The 25,426-nt window shown below is 31.0% G+C and overlaps 3 protein-coding genes across 5 annotated transcripts in view; 1 reads left to right on the top strand and 2 right to left on the bottom strand.

The window, feature by feature from the left end:
- Nucleotides 1-275: 275 nt before the first annotated feature.
- On the bottom strand, nucleotides 276-18,651 carry LOC143194420 (uncharacterized). 2 transcript variants are annotated; one of them, XM_076401199.1, is made up of 9 exons: nucleotides 18,221-18,651; nucleotides 8,216-8,877; nucleotides 2,940-3,408; nucleotides 2,767-2,888; nucleotides 2,587-2,708; nucleotides 976-1,150; nucleotides 719-915; nucleotides 542-660; nucleotides 276-480 (listed from the first exon to the last, which is right to left on the bottom strand). In XM_076401199.1, exons 1-9 carry the CDS (start codon nucleotides 18,361-18,363, stop codon nucleotides 450-452), a joined length of 2,040 nt encoding a protein of 679 aa, XP_076257314.1. In that variant the 5' UTR covers nucleotides 18,364-18,651; the 3' UTR covers nucleotides 276-449. The 2 variants fall into 2 exon arrangements, with proteins under 2 accessions (XP_076257314.1, XP_076257315.1); XM_076401200.1 differs by lacking the exons at nucleotides 276-480; nucleotides 542-660; nucleotides 719-915; nucleotides 976-1,150 and adding an exon at nucleotides 1,896-2,147 and having other exon boundaries at nucleotides 18,221-18,642.
- A 736-nt stretch (nucleotides 18,652-19,387) lies between these two features.
- On the bottom strand, nucleotides 19,388-20,646 carry Zfrp8 (Zinc finger protein RP-8). The gene is made up of 2 exons (XM_076401208.1): nucleotides 19,886-20,646; nucleotides 19,388-19,830 (listed from the first exon to the last, which is right to left on the bottom strand). The coding sequence occupies exons 1-2, from the start codon at nucleotides 20,544-20,546 to the stop codon at nucleotides 19,442-19,444; spliced, it is 1,050 nt and encodes a 349-aa protein (XP_076257323.1). The 5' UTR covers nucleotides 20,547-20,646; the 3' UTR covers nucleotides 19,388-19,441.
- Nucleotides 20,647-20,655: 9 nt separating this feature from the next.
- The window catches only part of Cep135 (Centrosomal protein 135kDa), a 50,693-nt gene continuing 45,922 nt past the window's right edge, over nucleotides 20,656-25,426 (top strand). Inside the window, exons 1-14 of one of the 2 annotated variants that reach the window (XM_076401194.1) lie at nucleotides 20,656-20,908; nucleotides 20,959-21,085; nucleotides 21,138-21,248; nucleotides 21,300-21,439; nucleotides 21,495-21,672; nucleotides 21,736-21,895; nucleotides 21,944-22,104; nucleotides 22,160-22,284; nucleotides 23,284-23,547; nucleotides 23,635-23,745; nucleotides 23,795-23,926; nucleotides 23,990-24,315; nucleotides 24,372-24,582; nucleotides 24,642-24,757. In XM_076401194.1, coding sequence (XP_076257309.1) covers nucleotides 20,744-20,908; nucleotides 20,959-21,085; nucleotides 21,138-21,248; nucleotides 21,300-21,439; nucleotides 21,495-21,672; nucleotides 21,736-21,895; nucleotides 21,944-22,104; nucleotides 22,160-22,284; nucleotides 23,284-23,547; nucleotides 23,635-23,745; nucleotides 23,795-23,926; nucleotides 23,990-24,315; nucleotides 24,372-24,582; nucleotides 24,642-24,757 — 2,327 coding nt within the window. In that variant the 5' untranslated portion in view covers nucleotides 20,656-20,743. The remainder of the gene's footprint in view (nucleotides 20,909-20,958; nucleotides 21,086-21,137; nucleotides 21,249-21,299; nucleotides 21,440-21,494; nucleotides 21,673-21,735; nucleotides 21,896-21,943; nucleotides 22,105-22,159; nucleotides 22,285-23,283; nucleotides 23,548-23,634; nucleotides 23,746-23,794; nucleotides 23,927-23,989; nucleotides 24,316-24,371; nucleotides 24,583-24,641; nucleotides 24,758-25,426) is intronic. The other variant, XM_076401195.1, reaches the window with a different exon arrangement.

Here is a 25,426-nt window from a genome sequence, read left to right as displayed (position 1 = left end):
AGATAGAGCCAATAGAGCTGTATATTTATTGTATATTTCAAAATGCATACCAAATCCAGACTACAAATAGCCATTTCTGATAATTTCATTCAATTGATAGGTACATCACAGTTTATTTTATTAACAGCTAATCAGAAGCTGTAAAATGTTATAAATAAATTATTAATACATACTTAATAATTATTGTTTGAATTTAATAGTAAAATTATTTATCTTTCCAAGAAGGATCCTATATATTGTCTCGGCAATTGTTGTATTGTATAAAAACTGCATAATTAAATAATATCTGTTTGGTATTAATATGTATAAAAAACTTATAAAACAGAAAAATATAAATATATACACAACAATACATGATTATAATGAATAATTAAAGATATGGTACATTAGCATGTTAAAAAGATGATTTTAAGGCACATCAGTATAGGATAATGCTGCAGTATTATTTGTCAGTAGTTATAACCTCTTGATGAAGCAGGCCTAGAAAAAAAAAGGAAAATGTTGGTTGGTTTTCAGACATTTATATAATTTGTTTGTTTACCGTGATGTTGCAGTTTTTAAGCCAGGTATTCGAGATGATGGTCGAGGTATACCAGTTGGTCGTGGTAAATTACTAACAGGAATAGAGGGAGCAGAATATATCTTTTCTTTTGGGCAATTCTGGAAGTAAAAATTTAATTACAGTAAAGATTAATAAAACATAGTGTATCATTCTTACAATCATTTTAGCATTATTTCTAGTGAGCACATGGGGATTAGATGAGCCTATAGGTGGCGCTACAGGCAAGTTGGCACTAATAGGTCTTAAACTTGTGTAAGAACCTTTTAATTGTGATCCCATTGTCTTTAAATTGCTTGTAGACGGAGGACGTAAAATGCTCTTTGCTGGTTTGGATAGCCTTGGTTGGGACCCGCCTACGATAGATTATCACTAATCAGTACCAGCTCGACAGTTACAAACTATTTGGTACTTACCAAAATTTGAGGACATAGTTTTCAAATTACTGATATTCGTACATGATCCTTTAATATTAATTGGCAACGCTTGCAAAGGCCTTACATTCGGTAGATTCTCATTCAGTCGATAATGCTTCCTTATTTTCAGATCTTTATTATCGGTTTGCTTAATGTAGTTACCTACATGAGAAACCTTCCGAAAAAAATATTTAAGATTTATCTAGCAAGCAAATAATAACAGGTTTCTCATTTACATTCAACACGTATTCACCCATACATGAAATCTTTCAATCTGAACGGAAAAAATGAACTTTCTTATGAATTGTTTATAGTTCAATATGGGAAAAGAACAGTTCCTATAATTATAAATTAATTACACATAATTATAGATTGGCAAAGTCAAAAACATTCTGTAATAGAATCCTAACTATTTCTACAAACTGTTACCATTGTAATAAATATGAGATAATGTTTCTTCAATTTCTCAATTTTAATTCTTACGTGTAGAAAAAAATATTGGGTAACATTCTGATATATTTAGTATATAAATATATAGTGTATATTCTGATGTTTTCATTTTAAAAACTCTATTGTGAAAAATTAGTATAATGTGTACTAATCAAAATTCCATTCCAAAATTTTCTAGAACTTTTCTTATCTTTCTAGTAACATTATGGTACCTTGTCGAAAGAACAATATTGGCTTGGCCGCAATCCAATCATTGATCTATTTTTGCACTTTTTGAGCATTTCAAAACCGTGTACCAATCAAGCTGCAATAGCATATTCATTGTAATTTTTTTGCATAAATATGTTTAATTGATGTAGGTAGATAGTAACAGTATGATTCGGTTTTAGCAGCTAGTAATGTACAAAAACATGCCTAGCAAGACATAGTTATACCATGAATATTCCGCTTAGCTGTCGTTATGGATGGTCTTTTCGACTAACTTATGACTTTGTGCTTGGAATTGTCCTAGTAAATCGACTTTTTCTAAGTCAATTCGCAGTAGCCATTTTCTTTCCATATAGATATTTCCTATCGCATGTAAATGCCTGAAGGCTGTTGATTAATCAAAAGGGCTGAAAGTTCTCTGAGATTTTGACTTTGGTTATTGTCCAATAAGTCTTGCAATTCATTATCTTTGAACCTTTTAGACCCTTCAGGCTGTTTTTTGTCATTTCAAATTGCTGAAACCAAAAGCGATAATTGGGACATGATGAAGGGTCATCATTATAAGTTTCAAAAAGTGTTTGATGGATTGCAGCAACAGATTTCTTCAAATTAAAGAACAAAAATTATGAATATCCAAAATGAAATTTTGAGAGTTCCATAATTAACCCCTGTATATACCGAATCACTCAAAAATACTAAATGTAAAACTGTTATTTATATAGAGAAATATGAAAACATACAAATAGTTAAGTGTTTTAACTAACAGAAAGAAAAATAATAAATTCAATTTTAAATTAGTGAAATTTATTATGATTTTAAGATTTAAAAATATAGAAGCCTTCATAACAAGCATAACTTTATTAGGTATATTACAAACCTTCTAAATTTTATCTTATATACTATTTTAAAAAGTTAAGAAAGCACATTTTTATATTAAATAATAAAACAACTTACCCTAGAATATGCAGTACTTTTAATTTCGTTTTTACTACTAACTATAGGAGAGAGATATTCGTTTTCCCATAAATTTTCCATGTTCACATTAACTTTCGGTGTTGACATTAGATCAGAAACAACTACAATTTTAGAAAACGTCTCAATTAAATACCTCAAATCTTTCAGAGTTGTATTAACCTCTAGTCCTATCCATAATTATGTCGTCCGACTCGATCATATTGAGCATTTTTCCAGATCCTCTACTGCTATTTGATAGACTACTTGTTCGATCCAAGCTTTCTGCGGAACCCAACGATAACCTAAAATACATTTATTAATAAAAATATAGAAGCAATGGACATTGATTAAACCTTTCATTTTCGACAGGACCGTCGAAATCCCTCAGGACTTGATCCTCCTTACATTCGAAATCATCGTCTAAATTCAGCCGCTCGTTCACGCAGTAACTTAGACGGTTCATATCAATATTTGATATTCTCTTTATATTTTCTACGCTGCCCGCCCGATTAATAATTTTATTCGGAGTGTTGCGCGTAACATTTAATTTGGCAACTGTGTATTTATCGATGCCGTTCTCGGTGCTCTTCGAAAGATCTTGGCTATTCAAAATATTCAATGGTTTTTCGTATGTGAGATTCAGGCTCAATCTATTAACGTTGTCCGCCTTGCGGAAAGTAGCGTTACGCTTGGGGGTCCGCCTGTAGGTACCGTTGAGAACAGCAGGGTTTTCGACCTGTTTGGAAACTGCTGGATCCTCACCGAGGATGGTTTGGTCATTTATACAAAATGTTGCGTCTTCGCTTTTAGTCTCCGTATCAACTAAAACAAAAATGTATTAATGAATAGAAGGTGGGATAGAAATATGAAAAATAAATGTGAGAAAATACAGAACATCGTTGTTGACGAATTACGTAGAGGGCACCTGATGACTTATCGTTAATTCAGATGGACCAGGTATCGAGACCAGGCAATGAAAATGCCGGGGATATATAGTCTTACGAAGAGTGTAACAGTAATCTTGTTGGCATGATTTACGGATGCTATTGTAATCAACCATTATAGTACCTTGTTTAACGTCAATTTAGTGACCATTACAACGTTTTATTGAATGTTTGTTATTTAATTACTGTTCAGGATGTCAGAGAGCTAAATTAGTAACATTGTTAAATATGTATATAAAATTCTTATTCTTATAGTTACCCAAAATACCGTTTTTATAATATCTACCTTTTTATAGCTTTATGATGGTATTTTGGTCCTATCTAACAGATTTATTGCCGCCGTCTGGCCTCTGGATTACTTGGAAAAGGAAAAAACCTTATAAGTGGACTAGAAGTGGTCCCAAGAAAAGGTGATTATCAGATACAATATAGTTTCAGAGTGGGTGTAACATACACATCACCTTAAATAGGGCGAACCAAAAGGTCAATATATCATTAAAGATAAGTTTATATTCACGACTAATTATTAGTCAAGTTAAGTTTATAAAATAAAATCGATCCGTATCATCGAAGATAGTTCGGGTATTTTATAGTATTGTGTTGTATTGTAACTGTAAACATAAGTATAATATCAGTAATTAAGAAACAGTCTACATTTATTTAAATAAACATAAAGAATATCCATGAACTATTGATGTGAGTTTCGTGAATCACTGACATCTTTAACAACTTATTTTTTGACCCTATTGAACCTGCTTAAGGAAAATTATTTAGTGAATTATACCAAGTAATTCAACAATTACCAAGAATCATATCACGAGAACCCAATGACAGCATCAATGAGGCTCCATTGAAAGTGAAGTACAACTGCCATTCAAAAATTGACCATCAACGACAGAATCCAATTACGCAGTACTTCTAGTAAAACTAATATACCCATCATTCGACGGTTCGAAATTAAAGTATTGCGTGTTATAGGACGGTGCTGCTTACTACGAGGGGGAAACAAATATAAACGGTTATTTTACTGTTTAGCTTAGAAAGTAATTCCGACCTAGAGGATTCAATGCTCGAGTGTTCTTTGGTTTTGAGGAGGAGAAAACCCCTGGGGGTAGCAGCTATGCTCGGTTCTGTCCACAGTATAGTTGGGGGTGCTACACAGTTTGGGGATGCTACACTGTCTCAGAATCGAATATACACGTGCGTCAGAGAATTCAGGGATGGGCGAGAACGTGTCGAAAATGAAAGTCATAATCGACGTGTTCGATAGTTCTTTGACTCAAGGGGAGTTTTATACTCACTGATTTTCTTCACAATCAACGAACAGTAAAATCGCTTATCGAAGCAAACGACGGGGTAGGCCCATTCGAGACGCCATCATCCTTCATGACAACGTCAGGCGCCACACCGCAGTTTTGACAAGGAATAAATTGGAAAAAATGCGCTGGGAAATTCTCGAGCAGCCTCCTTACAGCCCTGACTTGTAACCTTGTCATAATTTTTTGTTTGCGTCCTTGAAAGAATCACTTAGAGGCAAAGATAAAGAAGTAGATATGCGCAATTGGCTGACAACTCGCCCTCAAACTTTTTATGAAGAAGGAATATTCAAGCTTCCAAATAGGAGGCAAAAGTATGTAGAGCACGGAGGTTAGTTTGTGTATACCATTGATCAATAAATGTATTTTACAAAATTACCGTTTATATTTAAGTGCCTCTCGTACGTTTCTAATGAAGTGAGCTAGAACCTATAACGAGTATAATTCAAAGCTTTAGGGTTATGTACTTCGATAAGAGCATCAGTGCACCCTATTGGACTTGTCAATCACCTAATGTGAGTGATACGTGCGCAAACTAAAACATTTATTATCTGATTAGTGTAAAAAATATAATACGAATAGATGAGGCCTTTGATGAAAATTTCGAATACACAGGGGATACACAATGATGAAAATTTCGAATACACAGTATACTTTGAACATCGGTAATTTATTCACAGCAATAAGATAATTCTAATGCAAGTGTTTACTATTTTAAATACCTCTAATTATGTCTAAACTGTAATCAACGTAATATCGAAGTAAACATTTTAGATTAAGCTTCATTTATTTTGTTTATCGTGTATATGAGTCCCTAACAATTTTGTTATATTGTCAGTTATTAAATAATATAGAAAATATTTGATATGTGACTCGGTTAATTATACAAGTATGCATAAAGTCAGTATGTATTTCTCAAAGATTCGAATGCTAACCTGGCAGAAGTAAATGGGCTTCTACTGAACTCACTGAATATACACTGTTGTTCATTGTCACGTATATAAAAATTATCTCAAGAAATACTTACTGTCCATCGGAAAGATTGTTGAACCACTAAGGTTAATAAAAAAATTATCAATAAATAAAAGTAATTATTACATAAAATCACATTTATTTATTTTGATTAATATTCTTGAAACTGGTTTGAAGTAAAAATAATAAACACGTTCTTGTTTCAGCGCCCACTTTCTGCTTTCTTTAAATGGATTGACGCGAACAACTGGCAACGTTGGGAGCGATTTGCAAAAATTTAGAATGAGAATTATTAACTTGTAAAACAAAACCCGTTTATAAAACAGTACCTAAACTGTTATGGTATGTGAACTAGAAATTATGATAAAAACAAATCTTAGTTAACATAGTTCTTATAACTTTAATAATTAAACTAATCTAACAAAAGCAATTAATTTAATCTATAACAACATTTTAACATATTCAATAAAAAATAATCGAGAGCTTTTACCGAGGCAAATCTACATTTAAATAATTTTGCATTATTTGTCGTCTATTAGAATTTTAACACTAATTGCAAATTTCTGTTAGCATACTAGACGACCATGAAAGCCTGCCTTTGCGTAAGATATTTCCATTTTATTTGTGTCTTGAAGTTATATGTTACTAAAGCAACCAAGAAAAATATTTTCTTTGTTAGATACAGAGCTGTTACTTAATGTTTTAAAAGTTCTGTAAACAGGTCCTATCGCTTCGTCAGTAACCAGTACTGAATATCATATTATTATAGGAAGGTTTTAAATTTTAATTCGGTCACATAACATTTATTAATAGTATTATAGTTTTACAAGATGCCTCATTTTAAACCGCTTGAAAGTTGCTGAATAAAATATTTTTAACAGAAAAATTTAAACAAACACACTATTTAACCTACCAACTACACGTGTTTTATATTCTACTGTATATACACAATTTAGCTTAATACCGATCTAAACCTATTTATCTATCTATAATATTACTTTAACTACTAAAAATTGATCAGCTTGAAGTCAATGCCAAACCCAAACAGTTATATTAATTTAGATTTATTTTGTTGGTAATTTTTTTAAAATTGTTTCGGCTTGAAAATAAGGAATGCTTAGGTCTCCGCTGCCTAACCTAGGTAATTTGACAAATGTTCTAACCAAACCAAAATAACAACAAAAAGTTGTTGCCCCCGTCGGGAATCGAACCCGCGACCTTTGCCTGTGAGATGAACGCTCTAACCACTACACCCTAGAAGCAATCGTCTGCAATATTTCTAGGGCTCCTCATATAATATGGTTACTGTTAAAAGCAAACTGAACGACTTCCAGTCTTCCATTACATCAGTTCAGCAATAAATTATGCACAAATATCTGATTATAGAAAAAAAATGTGAAAACTTTGTAACGTGCCTTTGAAATCAGATCCTGACTTGGTTCCAAAAAATATTCGTATTCGGTGTCAGTTGAAAAGCATTATTACATAACTATCCTATTTTTTACATGTTATTTGCTTAAAGCCGATCATATTTTAAAGATAATTTAAATATTAAAATTACTTAAATTTCCGAATCTTATAATTACTTATACAAGCGACTAATAATTAGTTATAAATGCAGTTTAGCATGGAACTAGTATCCAAAACTATAATGGAAACAACGTCTTGATGGTTAAAAGAAATATCAAAATGATCTAGAAATGTAGAAGTGAAAGGCTAACAAAAAATAAAAGTAAAAACAGGTCTATACAATAACAGGCGAAGACGACACTAAAAATATAAATGAATTAGTATTTCCGGAATACCTTGGAAAAAGATCGATTCGAAGAAGATCTAAATGACACAAACTTAAACTAATTCACAAAGGGACGTAATGCAGAGTTAAAAATAGTAAAGCAGCAGGATACGGTGAATTCTCAGCAGAATATTTGAAAACTTAGATTAAACAGGGATATTTAAAGAGAAACTTAAAGAGATATTTAGATAAAGAAAATGCAATGTAAAATGAAATGTATTTTGGATATGTAATAACAAAAAGAGTTAAAAATAATAAGAGGTTATGATTTATAAATAAGAAATAATAACCAAACTTTTGATTAAAAACAAAATACAAGGATACGAGTTAAGATCATATGTTTATAAAGAAACCAAACCAGAAAAAGTAGAATAACATGAAGGAATATCAATAGACATCACAATTTTCTGTTGCACAGATTCGGATGTTCCATAATAAAAATGAATAAGATCCTAGATTAAACTCAATTGCTTTATATTAACTAAATGAGATTATAAAAGGTAATCTTAACTCAACAAACAAGAAAGTAGATTTCAGTTTTGAGTTGATTGTGAAAAATAGTAATCTACTTAGTATAATTGAAATAGAGCTAAAATACTTACCGTTTATATTATCATATGTTTTATTTAAGTTATGATTATCTGTTTCGCCACTATTCTCTACATTCTCTTCGGTATTAGCGGTAAGGGTGCTATTGAATGATACCTTCTTTAAAAAACTTTCAGGCGTATCCGAGTTGATACTACAACAGCTCTCGCTAATACTCTGGAACATAGGTGCTTCCATATCCTCCAGCATCACAGTTTCGGTGAAATCTTTATCACGGATTTCCCTTAGAACAGGATCATTTTTAATGAAACTATTCTCCATTAAGTTGGCAAATGTGGAGGAACAAAGAGAATTTACCAAACTTGGCGGAGACATATTTTGGAAATTGTCCCCGGAGTTTAGCATAGATTCAAAGTAACTGAGACTGGTTGGTTGGGAAAGGTCAAAGTGAAGAGGTTCCCTAGGCAGCGGTTCGGGAGCAGGTTCTGGATCGGGTAACTTTTCCTCGATAGTCTCAGTACTTATGGGATGAAACTGTTCGCAGTCGATGATACTGGGTCGGAGCACTTTTTTCTTTGGCCTAGTGAAAGTGCGGGTATCTATCGATTTCATCGACTTGACTTTGAAATCATTGAGATTGCTGTCGGGTATAGAATTCGATTGAAGCCAATCTTGATAATCTATTTTGGAGGACTTCTGTGATGGTTCATATAACCTTAAACACAAAAATAAATTGCTTATATAAACGTATCAAATTTTATAATAGTAAGTAATCATATTTAATTTAACTGAATTATCGATTGGGGAGCAAAGAAGTAAATTTAATTTTATAGTAAAATAAAAAATATAGGGTTATTCATAAGGGTGAGTCGATATTGGCAGCTTTTAACCTGTTGTTTATTATTTACTCCCTAGAGCAGTATGTTTAAGTGACAAAATTAAATTATCAATATGAATGTTTTCGCCAATTTCGGTAGAAAAATCATCTTTAATGACGAAACCTATTTTTGACTCGCTATGTTAACATGCAAAAACATGGCAAGGCATTTACAATAAGCTTCTACTTGGTACTGATTGTAGGTTGGTGACCTTATGGGTCTCTACAGCTTCACCTTATCAACAGCAAACACTGCAGAATGATGATAACCGATTTATTTTGCCCAAATCGAACGATATAGATATAGATGTCATTCTAGCAAGACTTTGCTACACAGCGAGCATCACAATGGACATTATGTACTATTTAAGGATATGATTATTTCCGATGGTTATGACATTTTTCCACATTTTGATTATGATTCTTAACAAGTGATGTTATTGGGACTTGGATTAACTTGGGACATATTTTCAGAATTGATTAACATGGGTTAATCTCAGGTTTAAATATTTCTAACTCTGATAAACCTTGGCTGGTAAAAGGAGAGAAGAAAATAAAATATTTAAATATCCTCTTGAAATATCTTTTATGAAAATCTGCAAATCACTTTTTCACCTTTTTCAAAAATGTTTAGCAAATTTTAATAAGATTTTTAAACAGATTCTTATACGTACACTTTGTTATACAACTAACACCAAAAAATGTATACTCAATTTTTTATGAATATCGACGGTTTTCTTTTTCTTGCCTAAGCAGATAACAGAATATGTTGTTGTGTATTGTGAAAATAATGTGAATATGTGTTGAATATTTGTTTTTACGTTTGATGTTAAAATAAATCCTAACCTGGAACAAAAACAATGTCGAATGAAGGTTTATGAAGGAAGAAAATTACAATGACATCATTAAAATGTTTGTAAACACATTTAACTTAAAACAAAATGTATTTTTCTTTGCTAATATTTTTATAAAGAAGAAATCATATATTAAGTAGCATTACTAATAATATAAATCCTGTTAACAATAGACGTGCCACCAGTTAGTCTTGAAAGCAATACGTGATAAGACGTATTTTAATAACACAAACTGTAGCAGAAGATTGAAATTGTGGAGTCGCAGAAATGGAAAGTCAAATCGAACGAAATCATCATAGGAGACTCAATCAGATTATAAATTATGTTTGATTTGAGAATTGAAAGAAAAATGGTTGTTATAGAAGCTATAAAGTGATTGACTGATCTTGCAACATGGCCTCGTTCAATTTAAACACAGAAGCCTAAATGGGAAAGTCCGCCGTAGTCACTAAACACTGCTCCTTTCAATTGCAACTAGTTTTCATTGATGACATATGGTTTGACTGAGCCGTACTTCATATCATGTGAAGATGATCCAAAAATTAAACAGATTAATAGATAAACTCCAAAGCTGATGCTGAAACACTCTTCAATGTGGTTTCCATATGATGATAAAAATATGTGAAGTAGTTAAAACATCCGCCAATTCTATGTATTACTTGACCTGGAGTAAAAGTTACTTCCAAAAAAAAATTTAAAGAAAGACTGAATTGATTTGAAATGCGCGCTAAAACGCTCCAAATCTGCGAGTGGCGTAATTGTCTTGGTCGCACTGGCCGACTTGCATGGGTACAGATCTTATTTATACCTTCTTTTAACAATTTTGTTACAATTATGCATTATATTACGGTTATTTAATTGAGTGTTAAAAACGCATAACAGATACGGCTATCCGTCTCTCAGCAGACCTAAAGTGTAGTGAATACGTGTTTACGTGACCAGACAAAAAGACTGCATCTCATTTTTATTAGTGTTTTAAAATTATTTCTCCTTATTTTACAACAGTCCTTTTGAAATTCATTTATAGTATTTTTGGTCAAAAACTAGTGCAAAAAATAACGTAAGTGAAAAATGAAGTGCGTGAAATAAACTATGTATTTATTTTATTTTTTTATCCTCTGGAAGTAAATAAAATAAAATATTAAAAATCTAAAAATGGCAAACCGCTGTGGTTCAACCAAATCACCTGCACACTTTGATAAGAGATTAGAACAATCCGCAATAACGCAAACTCCACCATCAGAATGGACTACAGTTATTAACAAAAAACGATTGGGAAGTCCAGAAGAAGAAACCGCGAGGAAACAAACAAGAATCAGTGACTATTGGTAACAGAAACCGATAGAGACAAAAAAACAGCTTTAGCAATCTGTCGGAAGAAATTGAAGAGAATATACAACCAGGCACTGAAAAAGTTGTTCCGAAACCATCACCAATAACATTCTATAAGGTAGGAGTAATAAAACACATCCATGACCTATTGAAAACTATTACTACCAACTACACAATTAAAACAGTGAGCTATGAAACAATTAAAATCCAACTGTTCGAAGCGGATCACTTTAAAGTTCTTGTAAAAGAATTAGATGAAAGAAACACCCAATACCATACATTCAGACCAAAATCCGAGAGAACATTTAAATTCGTGTTAAAAGGATTACATCACGGGACGGACTTAAACACCATCAAGGTAGCTCTAGCTGAAAAAGGCCACGAGGACATAAATGTTCACAATATACGACATCGCACGACAAAAAAACCTCTACCTATGTTCTATATTGATATAAAACCTAATGGAAATAATAAGACGGTGTATGAAATACCAAATTGGAAAATAATATTATTAAATGCGAACCACCACATATAAAAAGAATTATACCACAATGCACAAGGTGTCAAGCGCACGGGCACACAAATACTTACTGTCGCAAATCATATAGATGCGTAAAATGTACAGGAGAACACAAAACAGGAGATTGTGATTGTGTAGTACGATGCTTGGTCTACTCACAACCGTCGTCAGCAAACTTGCCTAATGCCTGAAACCAATAGCTACAAAATCGCCGTCTGGAATGCCAATGGGCTTCAACAACACGCCAGGGAACTAAAAATGTTCGTAATTGAACAAAATATTGACGTTATAATGGTTTCCGAAACACACTTTACGGACAAACATTATTTGAAAATTCCTAAATATAAACTTTATCATACAAATCACCCTGATGATAAAGCACATGGAGGTACAACCATAATAATTCAAGATGATAAAAAGCATTTCGAAAAAGAAAAATTCCGCAAAGACTACCTGCAAGCCACCAGTATAACCATAAGTCCACGGACCATTAACAATTTCTGCGATTTATTGCCCACCCAAACATAACAAGGAAGAACAATTTCAAGAATTCTTCAGTACGCTAGGTAATAGATCTATAGCCGGAGGAGATTATAATGCAAAACATTTAATGTGGGGTTCAAGAATAATAACCTCAAAAGGTAGAGAACTGCTAAAAGCAATAAGGACAGATAACTTATAACATATCTGTATTGGTGAACCAACATATTGGCCTTCAGACAGAAATAAAAAACCAGATACAATAGATTTCTGTATTACAAAAAATATTGATCTAAAAAAGTGTCAGGCAGAATCATGTTTCGACCTGTCTTCTGATCATTCACCAATAATAGTAACAATTTCTTCAAAAATTACCATCAAAGTTAAACCCCCTTCTCTGTGCAATAATAGAAGTAAGTGGCCCTCATTTAGAGAAAACTTAGACCGAAACATATCTCTAAACTTACCGTTACAAACTGAAATGGATATTGAAATAGCAGAAATAAATCTTACAAAAAATATACAGGAGGCAGCATATTCCGCGACTCGTAACAGTGAAACCAAGAAAACAATTTTTCCAAGAAAAAATACACATATAGCATGTACAATACAGAAAAAGATATAGAAAAAGAATACGAAAATAATTGGGCGAGAAGCAATAAAGAGAAGGCCGACATTTTCTCAAAACACTTAAAAAATGTTTTTAAACCTTTCCAGTCTCAGCTACATAAAGATGAGGAAAATAAAATTACTAGCTTTCTAGATTCGCCATTTCAAATGGATTTACCGCACGAGAAATTAACGGTCAAAAAAATTAAACAAACAATAATGAGAGAGATTAATATTAAAAAAGCTTCTGGTTATGACTTAATTACTGGCAAAATTTTAAAAGAACTATCAGAAAAGGGTATAAAACTATTAACATTTATATTTAATGCTATGCTACGAATTAATTACTTCCCTAGTATCTGGAAAGTAGCTAAAATATTAATGATTCTTAAACCAGGAAAAATACCAGAAGATGTGACCTCCTACCGACCTATAAGTTTATTACCGATAATCTCGAAAGTTTTCGAGAAATTATACATAAAAAAGCTAAACTATATAATAGAAAAAAGAAAAATTATTCCAGAACATCAGTTTGGCTTTCGCAATAAGCATGGGACTATAGAACAAGTGCATAGATTTGTAAACAAAATAAACGCTGACCTAAATGCCAAAAGATATTGTTCGGCTGCTTTTCTAGACATATCTCAGGCTTTTGACAATGTATGGCATACGGGCTTGCAGGTTAAACTAAAGTTCTCCCTAAAAAACTTCTCCCTCATCCGGACTATCAGTTACTAAAATCGTATCTCACTGATAGACATTTTATTGTAAATCAAGGCGATGAACATACCGAATTAAATCCCATATATTCAGGAGTTCCGCAGGGTAGTGTACTGGGTCCAGTACTGTATCTTCTGTATACGGCTGATCTACCCACCACAAAAATAACTACTGTGGCAACATATGCAGAAGATACAGAAATCTTAGCATCCCATGAAGATCCAGTCACAGCATCAATAAACCTACAAACCCACCTGGGGTAAATACAATTATGGTTGAAGACATGGCGCATTAAAGCCAATGAAACAAAATCCACGCATATAACGTTTACCGTGTGTATAAGAACATGTCCACCAGTGAATATCAATCATCGTCAACTCCTCCAAGCAGAGCATGTTAAATATCTTGGTATGTACTTAGATCGACGCCTAACCTAGAAGAAGCACATATTCTCTAAACGGAAACAACTGGGACTAAAATTATATGAAATGTATTGGCTCATCGGGCGCAAATCCAAGTTATCATTAAATAACAAGGTATTGCTGTATGAGTCTATACTCAAGCCCATTTGGGCATATGGAATCCAACTATGGGGTACCACTAGCAAATCTAATATATCCATCATTCAAAGGTTCCAAAATAAGGTGTTGCGTGCCATTGTTGATGCTCCGTACTATATTTCAAATAAAGTGATACAACGCGATATTCCTTTAGAACCTATAACGAGTGCAATTCAACGTGTTTGTGTGAAGTACTTCGAAAGAGTGTCAATGCATCCCAATGTACTCGCTAATCAGCTAAATATGCGACGTGATAGTGAAGTGCGTAGACTAAAACGTTTAACACCACCTGATCTGATTACTGGACATATGTAGACTTTAGAGTAAGCTTTAGAATAAGACAATTAATTAAGATAATATTTTATACAGAAGATTGCTTAATGAAGTGATTTTCTACATGCCATGTATATATATAATATAGACATAAGAAATACTTTTTGCCAATAGGGCAGATTGTGGACTCACGAAGAGTAATAAAAAAAATATATGCATTATAACGAATAACAACGGTATGAGGTTCCTAATACATCGGTAACAGCTCCAAACAAGTACTGTATTTTTGTACCAAGGCAAAAACATTTGATTAAATCTTACAATAGAGGAACCAGCCAGTATAGTTAGTTTAAATATTAGTAATATACTTACAGCAATAAGATCATTCGAACGTAAGTATTTACTATTTTAAGTACCTTTAATAATGCACAATATGTAATTAACGTAATATCGAGGTAAATAACATCGGTGATAACATTTGAGATTAGGCCTCATTTGTTTATTGTGTATGAACCCCTAATACTATTGTTCTTTTTTCAGTTATCAAATAATATAGAAAATTATTACAAATCGGATTAGTCGTACAAATATGTATGAAGTCAGTGTTTCTACAAGATATGAATGCCAACTAGAAAATCGGCTTCTAACTGAGCTCACTGAACGTTCACTACTGAAGGACTATATGTTGTCAAAATAAAAAGAATATTAATTAAATCCAAGCCTTCAACAAGTGTCAATCAAATCCCATCATGGCTAGGTTACATAAAACAAATATCAAATGCCTGGTTTCTTGTATATCAAATAGTTTGATGGGCTATACTTCACTAGGCTAAATGGTAAATGACACATATTTGATATTTACAAGTTTTTACAGCCTGGTATATGTTATGGTAAATAGAAATTTCAAATATTTTAAACAATACTGTTTAAACAAAATATAATAAAAAAAATTAAACCTAGTTTAATCATTCATAAGAGAACCTAATATGTGAAGGCATGTCTAAATACAGATTTTGTAAAGTGCTTGATGAAGTATTGTAATAGCACATGCTTATAAGATTGTAAGGCTATTATTAAAACGAATTTCAAAATTACAATTTGCGCATTTTATTTATGCATAATTTATCCTTGTAAGGTAATTTGATACAATACTGCATACACATTTTCGTTCCTCACAGAGCTGCTAAAAGTTTAAGAAAATTAAACATCCATCATCGTAAATATATGTAATTTACACCTTTTTGTTTTGTAGTTACTATCAACTATGTAAAATAAATATTTTGGTAGCCCAATCGGTTGATTGGACTTCGGAGTAAAATAATGGAGCCATGTTTCATCCATTGTCACATATCGACGCAAAAACTCAGGTTTATTACGCTTGATCACCTTCAAACACTACTCCGAATCATCAACTCGTTGTTGTTTTTGGTCAAAAGTGAGCAGTTTGCACAGAGGTTTCTCATACCCAAATATTCGTGAATGATATATACACGTAATTGACGGTCATTCAAAATCATTTTGTGGATTTTGTAAATGTTTTCATCGGTAACAACCTCTTTTGGGCGTCCACTGCGTTCACCGTCTTCGGTGCTCATTTCACCACGTCTAATCTTAGCATACCAATCCTTGATGGTTGATTTTCGTGGGGCAGTGTCCGGAAACTCGGCATCAACCCAAGTTTTTACTTCAACTGTATTCTTTTCCTTCAAAAAGCAACATTTTATCACCACGCGAAATTCCTTTTTAACCATTTTTTTTCACAATAACTAAAGTTGCTTCACTCAAAATGCTATAATTCACAAACTAGTGAACTCATAGCTGTAAAATTTATACACGCATCTTTTGAGTATTAGGGCTAACTAAAAACATATGGATTTAATTATAGTCTAGTACACTTGTTAAGAGCTTCATCATCGAGGATGTCAAGATATTCATTCATTCACAGTAATTGAAGATGAGCTGAAGATCATGATATTGTTGCCCAAATCATAACCAGGGGTCCTCTCCCATGCTTGACTGTAGAAGCAGGAAGCAGTCCGGATAAACACATAAACAAATAAACACATACATAAATAAACCCGGCCGCTTATAATAGGAAACACTGTACACGATGATTCATAGGACTTTGTCAAATTTTTCATTAAGTGTCTAGGTTTTATAGTCGCTAAACCATTTCTTTTGTAACTTAGTGTTGGTTTTTGTTATAATATTGTTTGTCGCATATTGTATATTTAGTTCTACTTAACCACTCATATTTGAAGTACAAACATTCAAGTGATTTATATACGTGTGCATCATAATCACTTAGATATTAGTGACTTAGATATGCATTCAAGATTCTAAAAACATATTAATAAAGAATCAAAATATTTTGATACTATTTAAAAAAGAACTTTAAGGAAGCATAATAAACGCAATAATTTCCTTTTATCCTTTATCTTCCAACGTCTACAATTGAAACATTCGCTTATAGACAAAATTTAAAAATGGAACAATAAGAAAATTACTAAAACCGCATTAGAATGGGACCTAATGTTATCTAATCAAAATATGGCATAAAAATAACAAACATATACCCTTAATATACAAAAAACAGTTAAATTTTCTTTGAAATAATTAATAAAATACATAATTAAATTCTAAGTACCATTGTTACTCAAAACTATAATTATATACATTGAATACATTGTCATGTGTAAATAAACATCTATTGTACTATTGTTTACTTGAAAGCTAAATCTTCTTTAAAAGACCTTTTAAAATAACATCGTAAGAAATCCATAAAAATAAAATAAATGACTCTTAAAGATAACAACAAGTTTTAACATAATAAAATGAAAGAAAAATACTTTGTGAATAAATACAATGTGAATCTTGAATTAAACTTAATTTAAACGGTTTAGTTGAGCACCTCACGAAAAAAATATTAATGAGACATTCAAATATACTTTGGCATATGGTTTTTATTATATCATCGTGATGTCAGAAATGATTATGTTTATGAAACCATGACGAAAAGAATATAAGGTAGGAACATAAAGAGAATACACAATACAGTAATATATTAAGTAATTAATTTGCTGTAAGTCAATAGAATATATGTAAGATTAAAGCAATCAGAATATATGTAAATTTAAAATTATAGCAGTGTGATTAGTATAAATTGTAAATTAAAACAAAGATAAACCTATTAACTAAAAACAGTAATATTAATTATTATAGACTGTATAGATTATAATATAGAAAATTATGCATTTATCTTTTAATTAGCCTAGTTTTCTAGAGATTTGCACCTAATACATTATTTAAAGGCATTATTATTCAAAGAAACATTGTGGGGATATATAAATATTTATCATACCATGACAGTATATTTTTAAATAACTTTAAAGTCTATATTTAAAATAAATACTTTATTATAAAATTAATTAGTGCAAATAAGTGACCACCTACTAATTTTCTTTTAAGAAATAAAACACAGTTAGTGGCATAAAGATTAAAAAATATTAACCTTAATATGTCGAAATGTCTATTAAAGAATGATAAATTTGGGAATAACCTGTGACCTAACAATTTATCTGACTTCAATCTTATATGAAATGTATCAAGATTCAATATCAATATAAATCTTGAAATGAAAACATAAAAAACCGTTGAACATTGACATTGTTTAAACTAATTTCAAATAACAGTTTGTTGAACTGGTTAATAATTCAATTTTTAAAAATAGATATATCTAAATTTGTTTAGATCTATGCAATGTATTTTAAATAGCTAACAGTATCTTAATGTCAGATAACTCAAAAGTATCTTCTTAAAATATAATTTCTTACCAGGTCTCATCATTGTCGAAATTGAACTCGCTTAAATCCAAAATATCTGGCATATTTTGAGCAGTTAATCCAAAAGTATTGCTAATTTCTATAGGCTTATTGTCGTCTCGCGAATTCCCCATTAAATCCGATGACAATTCCATTTTATAACACAAAAAGAATCACAGTTGCAATTTCTTTAAAACATTAGTTGCAATAAATTTAGAACTCTTGATCATCTGACAAAACGGAGATCCAAACCTAATTATATAAAAAACCGAACTGTATTTTTCGAAGGTATACCGTAAACTAACTATGAATCAAACAGAATAACTTTACAGAAACACGATAATAATTTTAAACCAATCTAACTTTCTTATGCACCAGAGAACACAAATAAATATCTGTACCGTATCAAAATTAGAAACTGATGTGACATATGAAAAGTTTGTGGCGCCATCTGACATAAACTGCTGAAATAACCCAAAGTGAATTTACACTAAATAGAAAATTAAATATTCTAAATTTGGGCAATTCCTTAAATTTAAAATTAGTTTATAATTATTACGTATGTTATTATCTAAGTACATGTTATAAATTATTTAGAAAATTATCTTAATTTCAGAACCTCTTTAATTAATTAATTAGATTTTTTCAAAATCTACATCTATTTAAAAACTTTTAAAAATTCCTATATGTGGAAAAATATTAAAACAAGTAAAATAAATTAATTTAATAAAGTAAAAATATATTAAATCAAAGGAAAGAGAAAATGTTTTATATTATGTACTTGCTATATATACACATGGTTATATGAAATTATCATGATGTTAAGGTGATCCACACCAATTTTGGTGTGAAAGGTTTTCCTTTTTTAGATTAATTAGAAAACCTTATTCCATTCTGACATACAACTGGTACTGTTAGATCAGTAATGTTTCTCATTTCTGTCGTGATTTTAAAATGCTTATGTCTTATAAAAGATCATTTTCAGTTATTGCTCAAAGTTATGTTTATTAACTATTTTGAAAACCATTCAAATTAAAATATCTGTAACAATCTTTATATAAAAACATTATATATAAACATTATATATATATATATATAATTACATAACAAAACATATCATGTTAAATGTGACAATAAGATAATACCCACTAAGTTCAAAAAAAAAAGAGAACAAAACAATTTATTTAAATATTCATTTTAATTCATTCATTATAATCAAAGAACTACACAATCTTAATTATCACTTAAAGAAACATCTTGTCTAAATGCAAACTCTTTTTTGTAACTATTCACAGAATTCCCAACACAACTTGATGTACAAGTATAAATTAGTATTACTCCAAAATCCAGATTTTGTTCTTTTAATTCACTTAACATCTGTGGCATTATTTGGAACTCAAACTGTCTATGGCCACCACATAATTCACAATCTGGTATTGAGGTAGGTAGTGGTTCTTTAGCTATAAGAAGTGGGTTTCCTCCCCGAGAGTATCGTACAACTTGCTCTGGGTAATACGATATTTGCTTTTTAAATTTCAAAAAAACCTTATCTTTTTCTGACGATGCATGATTATTCAATTCATATTCAGAGATATTTTCTAATGTGCCGGTTTTACCTTGAACTGAAAATTATAGTTTAAAAGATTATATAAATCAATAAAATTTCTTCAAAATTACTTTTAAGTTCTTCAAATTTCTGTAGTTCTTTAGCCTCATCAAATTCTTCATTTTCTATGCGTTCAGTCTCAGTTATTAGTTCCCACTCAGAAAACAAAATTTGTGATAAAGTTTCTGCATTATTTAACTCAGATTGATTTAAACATATCTCTTTATGACCATTTTTCCAATCGATTACTTGATGCTCTCTTGTACAATAAAAAACAATTTTACATTTACTACATCTTTTTTCTGCTGATATCCCACAGGCGTTACATAAAGATGTGAATTTCCTTACATCAAAAGTTGTATCAGGTTTCTCTTCTGGTGGGTCATATGAATAAAAATCGTTCATTCTGGGGATATTATTTCTAAAAACTGCAATGTTCTCAGTTGTATTTCTATCATTGCAGTTTGAATTACGACATATAAATACATATACTGTTCTATGGAAATTGTTTATCCAAATATCTGTATTTTCGTCACAATCTTCATACGGTGCATATATCTGGCAAAGAAAAACCATAGTACAATTGCATTTATTGCATTTAAGTTGTTCAGCTGAAGGTAGCGTTTTTAAACTTAACCATGCCGGCTTGCCTCCAACTTTACTTGGAAACATCCTACTCTCTAATTTCCATGATTCACATTCTTCTAAAAATCCTAGCTCAACAGAAGGCATTTTTTAATATTTAAATAGCACAATTAATACTAAATCATAAATTCTGAAAAATTTAGACACAATGACATAACCTAACACTCTCAGTACATACAAATTTAGGTTATTAAGAATAAACAATACAAACAAAACAGTTATATAGGTTATGTATCTTTATAATAGAAAACCAAGATCATTTAAAATTTAAGTTTTAAATAAAAATGAATGGCCAATTTGATGAATTACGCCAAGAATTAAATTCTTTAGGTTATCCTCAGAAATTACATCCGGAATGTATACCATTAGTCAAGAAATTATTAGGTGATTTGGATGTTACTACTACCAATTTACAAAAATACATGAAAATATCACAGTATGCTTTGGAGGTGTGTGACAGTGTTATATGTGACACTATATAACGAATTATTTTTTTTAGGAAAAAGATCTCTTGGAAGCTGCAGCAGAGCCATATAAATGTGATAATGCTAAGCTGATAAAAGAATGTAATGATTTACATTTGGCTTTCATTCATTTTAAAGAACAACACGAAAGAATCCAGAGAGGTGGAAATAAGTTGGCATACAATGAACTAAGGCTACAAATTTACTTTTTTAGATTTGAGGAAACAATTATCATCCCTTCAAAGTAAATTAGATAATTGTATTTTAGAAAAACAATCATTAATAAAAGAAATACAGCAGTTAAATAGAGATAAAATGAAGAAAGGTAAGGAGAAATCTGAAATTTATAGACAAATTTAAGAAAAAATTATTTTAGGTTCAAGATCTCAAGAGCCTGGGAGGGATAAAGTTTCTCAAGTGAAAACAAATAGTGAAAAGAAGTTTCGTGATGAATTAAATGAAATAAGAGATAAGTATCAAAAAGTTGTTGAAGAAAATGTTATGCTTGAAAATCAGGTAATAAATTTGCCTAAAATCATATATTTTTATATACATTTTGTGTTGTCAATAGCTAGCAGTTAGAGAAGAAGAAATAAAAAGGTTGCATTCAAGGACAGAAAATGGGAGACCACTGAAAGAACTAGATGGTGATTGTTGTTATAAAAACTTTGATAATAAAATTAAAATACTTCAAGATGAAATAAATAGGTTCAAGCTGGAGAAAAATGAACTTCAACTGCAAACAGAAGGTAATGAAATTATGGGATATAAATTTCATTTATTCCATTGTTTAATTTTGATAATATTTGTAGAAGCCTTAGCAAAACAACATGAAGCTATGAGAAGAGCTCTTCATCTTTTGGAGCGCAACAAACAATTGGAAAGAGAAATCCAAGAGATGGATCAGATAGCTCTAGCTGTTGAAACACAGTGCAATGACAGTATTCGAACTAGTTCACAGCAGTTAGTCAGGTAAAATCAGAATAATATATTTACATGTGAGTAATTATTTGTGTATAGTTTAGAGAAAGAAAATTCCTTGCTAAGAAAAGCAAAAACGCAATTAAAAGCTGATTTGGAGGCAGTTAGATTAGAAAAGAATCATATTCAGAAACAGTTGGAATTTGAAGTGGAGGATAAAAAAAGATTGACAGATCGCATAAATAATTACACACTTATTGGTAAGTGTTTAATATTTTCTTATAATTATATTGATATTTATTTTTATTTTTATAGAAAATGATTTGAATTTAGAAATAGATAGATTAACTCGTTTAGTTGGAGAACAAAAAATTAAAATTGCTGAACTAGATAGTCAAGTTAAAAGTGATCAAATTGATAACAGGCAGTCTACTGAAAAAGTAAGTAAAACATTGCTGTTATATAGTCATTAGTAATATTGAATTATTTTTATATTAGATTAGATGTATAAAAAGTAGATTTAATTTTTACATATCTTAAGTTCGATCTACATGGTCAATATTCATCATCAATTTATAGCCGGCGCTTGGGGAGAGTATGTACTATTGGTGCAGCAGGGCTTCGGATATTTTTCACTAAATTCCTATATATATTGGTTCAGTATCATTGATAATGTAAGGTAGACTTTAGGGATAATATCTGTTTTTGATATCTATGGGTAATGTAAATGTAATTGTTAATGTCATCAATATCGGGTATTTTGCAATTAAGGCGGATCGATTGTGTATGGGGGATTAAGGATTTTTTTTGTATTTATCCTTCAAGATCAAGACTCTTTATAATTGCACAGATTCGGGGAGTCCAATTTTCAGTGATTGTACCCTATGTAAATAATAATTCACACCTTGCATAATCAAATACTTTATATTTACAACACTTCACCTGTTCCCTTCCTATGTATGAAAATTCAGGCTTATAGTGTTATATATACTTTAAGTAGCAATTGTATACACCTTTGCTACTTGATTTTCTGTCAAATCACGGCCAATTGTTCCTAGCTATAGATACAATTTCAGCTTCTATAAAGTGATGTAAATATGGATATTTACAGGTTCTCGGATATAATCTGGTTTTAACACTGATTATGTTAATATTGTATCAAAATAGATATTAATATTAATGTTATAGTTATAAAAGCTATAAATATATTTAAAGAAAATATGCGAACAAGGAAGATTTCACCATAATTAAAAACATTATGAGAATCTGTAACTATAAAAAAATGATTAACTAGTACAGGATTTAGATATATATGTATTTAAAATTAGAATAGAACTTCTGTAGCATTGTTGTTATATTTCAAAATCATCTGCTATGACTTTGTCAATGTTACTGTCGTTTTACCTTAATATTTATTTCTTTACGCCCATTTTTTACAGAAAGTTTCAACAGTAGACAGCGTTACACAAGCCAATGAAATGTCCAATCGAGGTTCACAGACAATTAGAGGAATGAAGCCACCAAAACATCCGAAAGGGGAAACAAAAAAGGCTGGTGTACGAACGAAAAGGAATAAATCACCGACTAGAATAGATTCCGTTGTACCCTCCGGTGCTTGTCAGAAATGTTGCTGCGAATCTGGAAATTGTATTAGAAATTTTAAAGATTTATTGGATAAGGAATTGGAGTTTCGACAAGAGAGTGTACGCATTTTTAATTATATTACACCATTATTTTAAATAGTTTAAATGTGTTACTAATGTCAGTTAAAATGTTTTTTTTTACTTTAGACTCTTAAATCTCTGGAAGTTTTAAAAGATGAAAAAGAATATTTTATGAGAGAATATCACAAAGCATTGGAGCAGTTACGAAGCAACTCTATCAATGATGCCTCTGATAACGTAAGAATATTTTATTTTATATTCGGATGTGCTAATAATTGTAAGTTAGTTAATAGCGGAACTGAGACAACAACTACGAGAAAAAGAAGGAACTATTTCTAAGTTAGAAACCCAAATGCATATAATGAGCAAGGAACGTAATAATTTGATGATGGACAGTGAATCTAATATTTGTATGAATGTGAGTATATTGCGTATTAAAATATATTTAATGTTAATACTGTTTTGTTATATTCAATCTTAGCCTAATTGTAAGCGTAGACTAAGGGAAATGGATATTCAAAAGGATGAACTTAGACACCTAGAAATGGAGAACAATACATTGAAGGCTAAGCTCCAAACTTTAAATGAAACTACTTTGTTTAATGAGGATCGCATGAAGAAAGCATTCCAGGATATGGAGGAACATATTAGGAGGCTAGAGGATGAACGTCGGGACTTGGTTAAAGCCGAGGTTACTCAGAGATCAAATATATCGCATCTTGAAGAAGACTACAAGGCCGCTAAAGAACAACTGCGGCAAACACAGATGGAGCTTAGTGGTTTGCGAACGAATTACAACCAGTTGAAGCAAGTACCCATAATTATCTATCATTACTAAGAAATTCAATCAATTTTGTTATCAGGTTGCTCCATGAACAGACTGATAGGTCGTTGGCAGAGGTCCAGGCAAAAATGTTACGTGCTGAGACAGAACTGGCTCAATATCAATCACGAGTAAAGGATTCTTCGAGGGAAAACGTATTGCACGATAGAGAGGTCGCTAAATTGAATTCAGACGTGCAAATCATGAAAAATCAATTGACTAGAATAGACAGTGAAAAAGATGATCTGTTGGTAAATATACTGGATCAGAACAAAGGAGTTTTAATATAATTATTGTTTTTTAAATGTAGAACAAATTAGATGAAAAAACTGAAGAAAATGCATTGTTGGAGGATCAATTACAAGCAAAGAATAAAGCACTAGCTAGCCTGGAAGCAGAATTAAAAGAACTTAGAAGAAAATTGAGGTATTTAGAACAATTTATTATTGCACTATTTCTTACTATATTGATAACATTGCTCAAAACCGCCCTTTGAAAATAAAATGTAGATTTAATTACAGGTAGCGCACATATAAAACACGAATTTCACATTTAATAACTAATTTAGTTCAAATATAATATATATTGACATTAGAGTTGAGCAATGTATTTCAATTAGAACGATCTTCAGACTTTAACTTTGACAATTCTTGTCAGGTTCTTTCAGTTCACCATGGATATTATGGTTAGTATTTCTTTTGTTTATTTGCTTTTGCTTTGTGGGAATTTGTACTGTGTATTGATAATACTTAATATGTCTAATGCATGGTCATGGTTATGTTAAAGACTATGATCTGAGTAGTTTTTAAAATTTAAACACAAAATATCTATCTATCCACTCCATATTAAAATATGATAATATCATATCAACAATATTTTAAAATAAAATATGATCTTTATTCTTACAAGATTGGTTTGGGTAAATATATTTCAAATATGTAGTTATCTGAGATGAGCCTTAACCGACATGACGTTTTTGATCGATGGCCTGCCTTTTTTTGATAAAATCATAACTCTGCTACTATAGAATTGTTTTGGTTTCTTGACCAAAACATTATGAGACCGGAACCGTGCCGCTAACCGAATCAATACTTC

The sequence above is a fragment of the Rhynchophorus ferrugineus genome, unplaced genomic scaffold (assembly GCF_030347505.1).
Source record: "Rhynchophorus ferrugineus isolate W39M unplaced genomic scaffold, kcgeb_rfMv2 rfM3, whole genome shotgun sequence".
In the NCBI taxonomy this organism is placed as follows: Eukaryota; Metazoa; Arthropoda; class Insecta; order Coleoptera; family Curculionidae; genus Rhynchophorus; species Rhynchophorus ferrugineus.
Note: the sequence above shows the minus strand (reverse complement) of the source record. Positions and strands in the feature narration are given on the sequence as shown.

Excerpts from the sequence above, each read along its gene's own strand:
- LOC143194420 (XM_076401199.1), bottom strand. The coding sequence starts at position 18,363 with ATGGAATTGTCATCGGATTTAATGGGGAATTCGCGAGACGACAATAAG. Across the intron at positions 2,709-2,766 it reads AATTATGGATAGGACTAGAG|TTGTTTCTGATCTAATGTCA; the intron begins GTTAATACAACT and ends CTAAAATTGTAG. Across the intron at positions 661-718 it reads GAAATAATGCTAAAATGATT|AATTGCCCAAAAGAAAAGAT; the intron begins GTAAGAATGATA and ends TTTTACTTCCAG.
- Zfrp8 (XM_076401208.1), bottom strand. The coding sequence starts at position 20,546 with ATGCCTTCTGTTGAGCTAGGATTTTTAGAAGAATGTGAATCATGGAAA. Across the intron at positions 19,831-19,885 it reads GAAATTTGAAGAACTTAAAA|TTCAAGGTAAAACCGGCACA; the intron begins GTAATTTTGAAG and ends TATAATTTTCAG.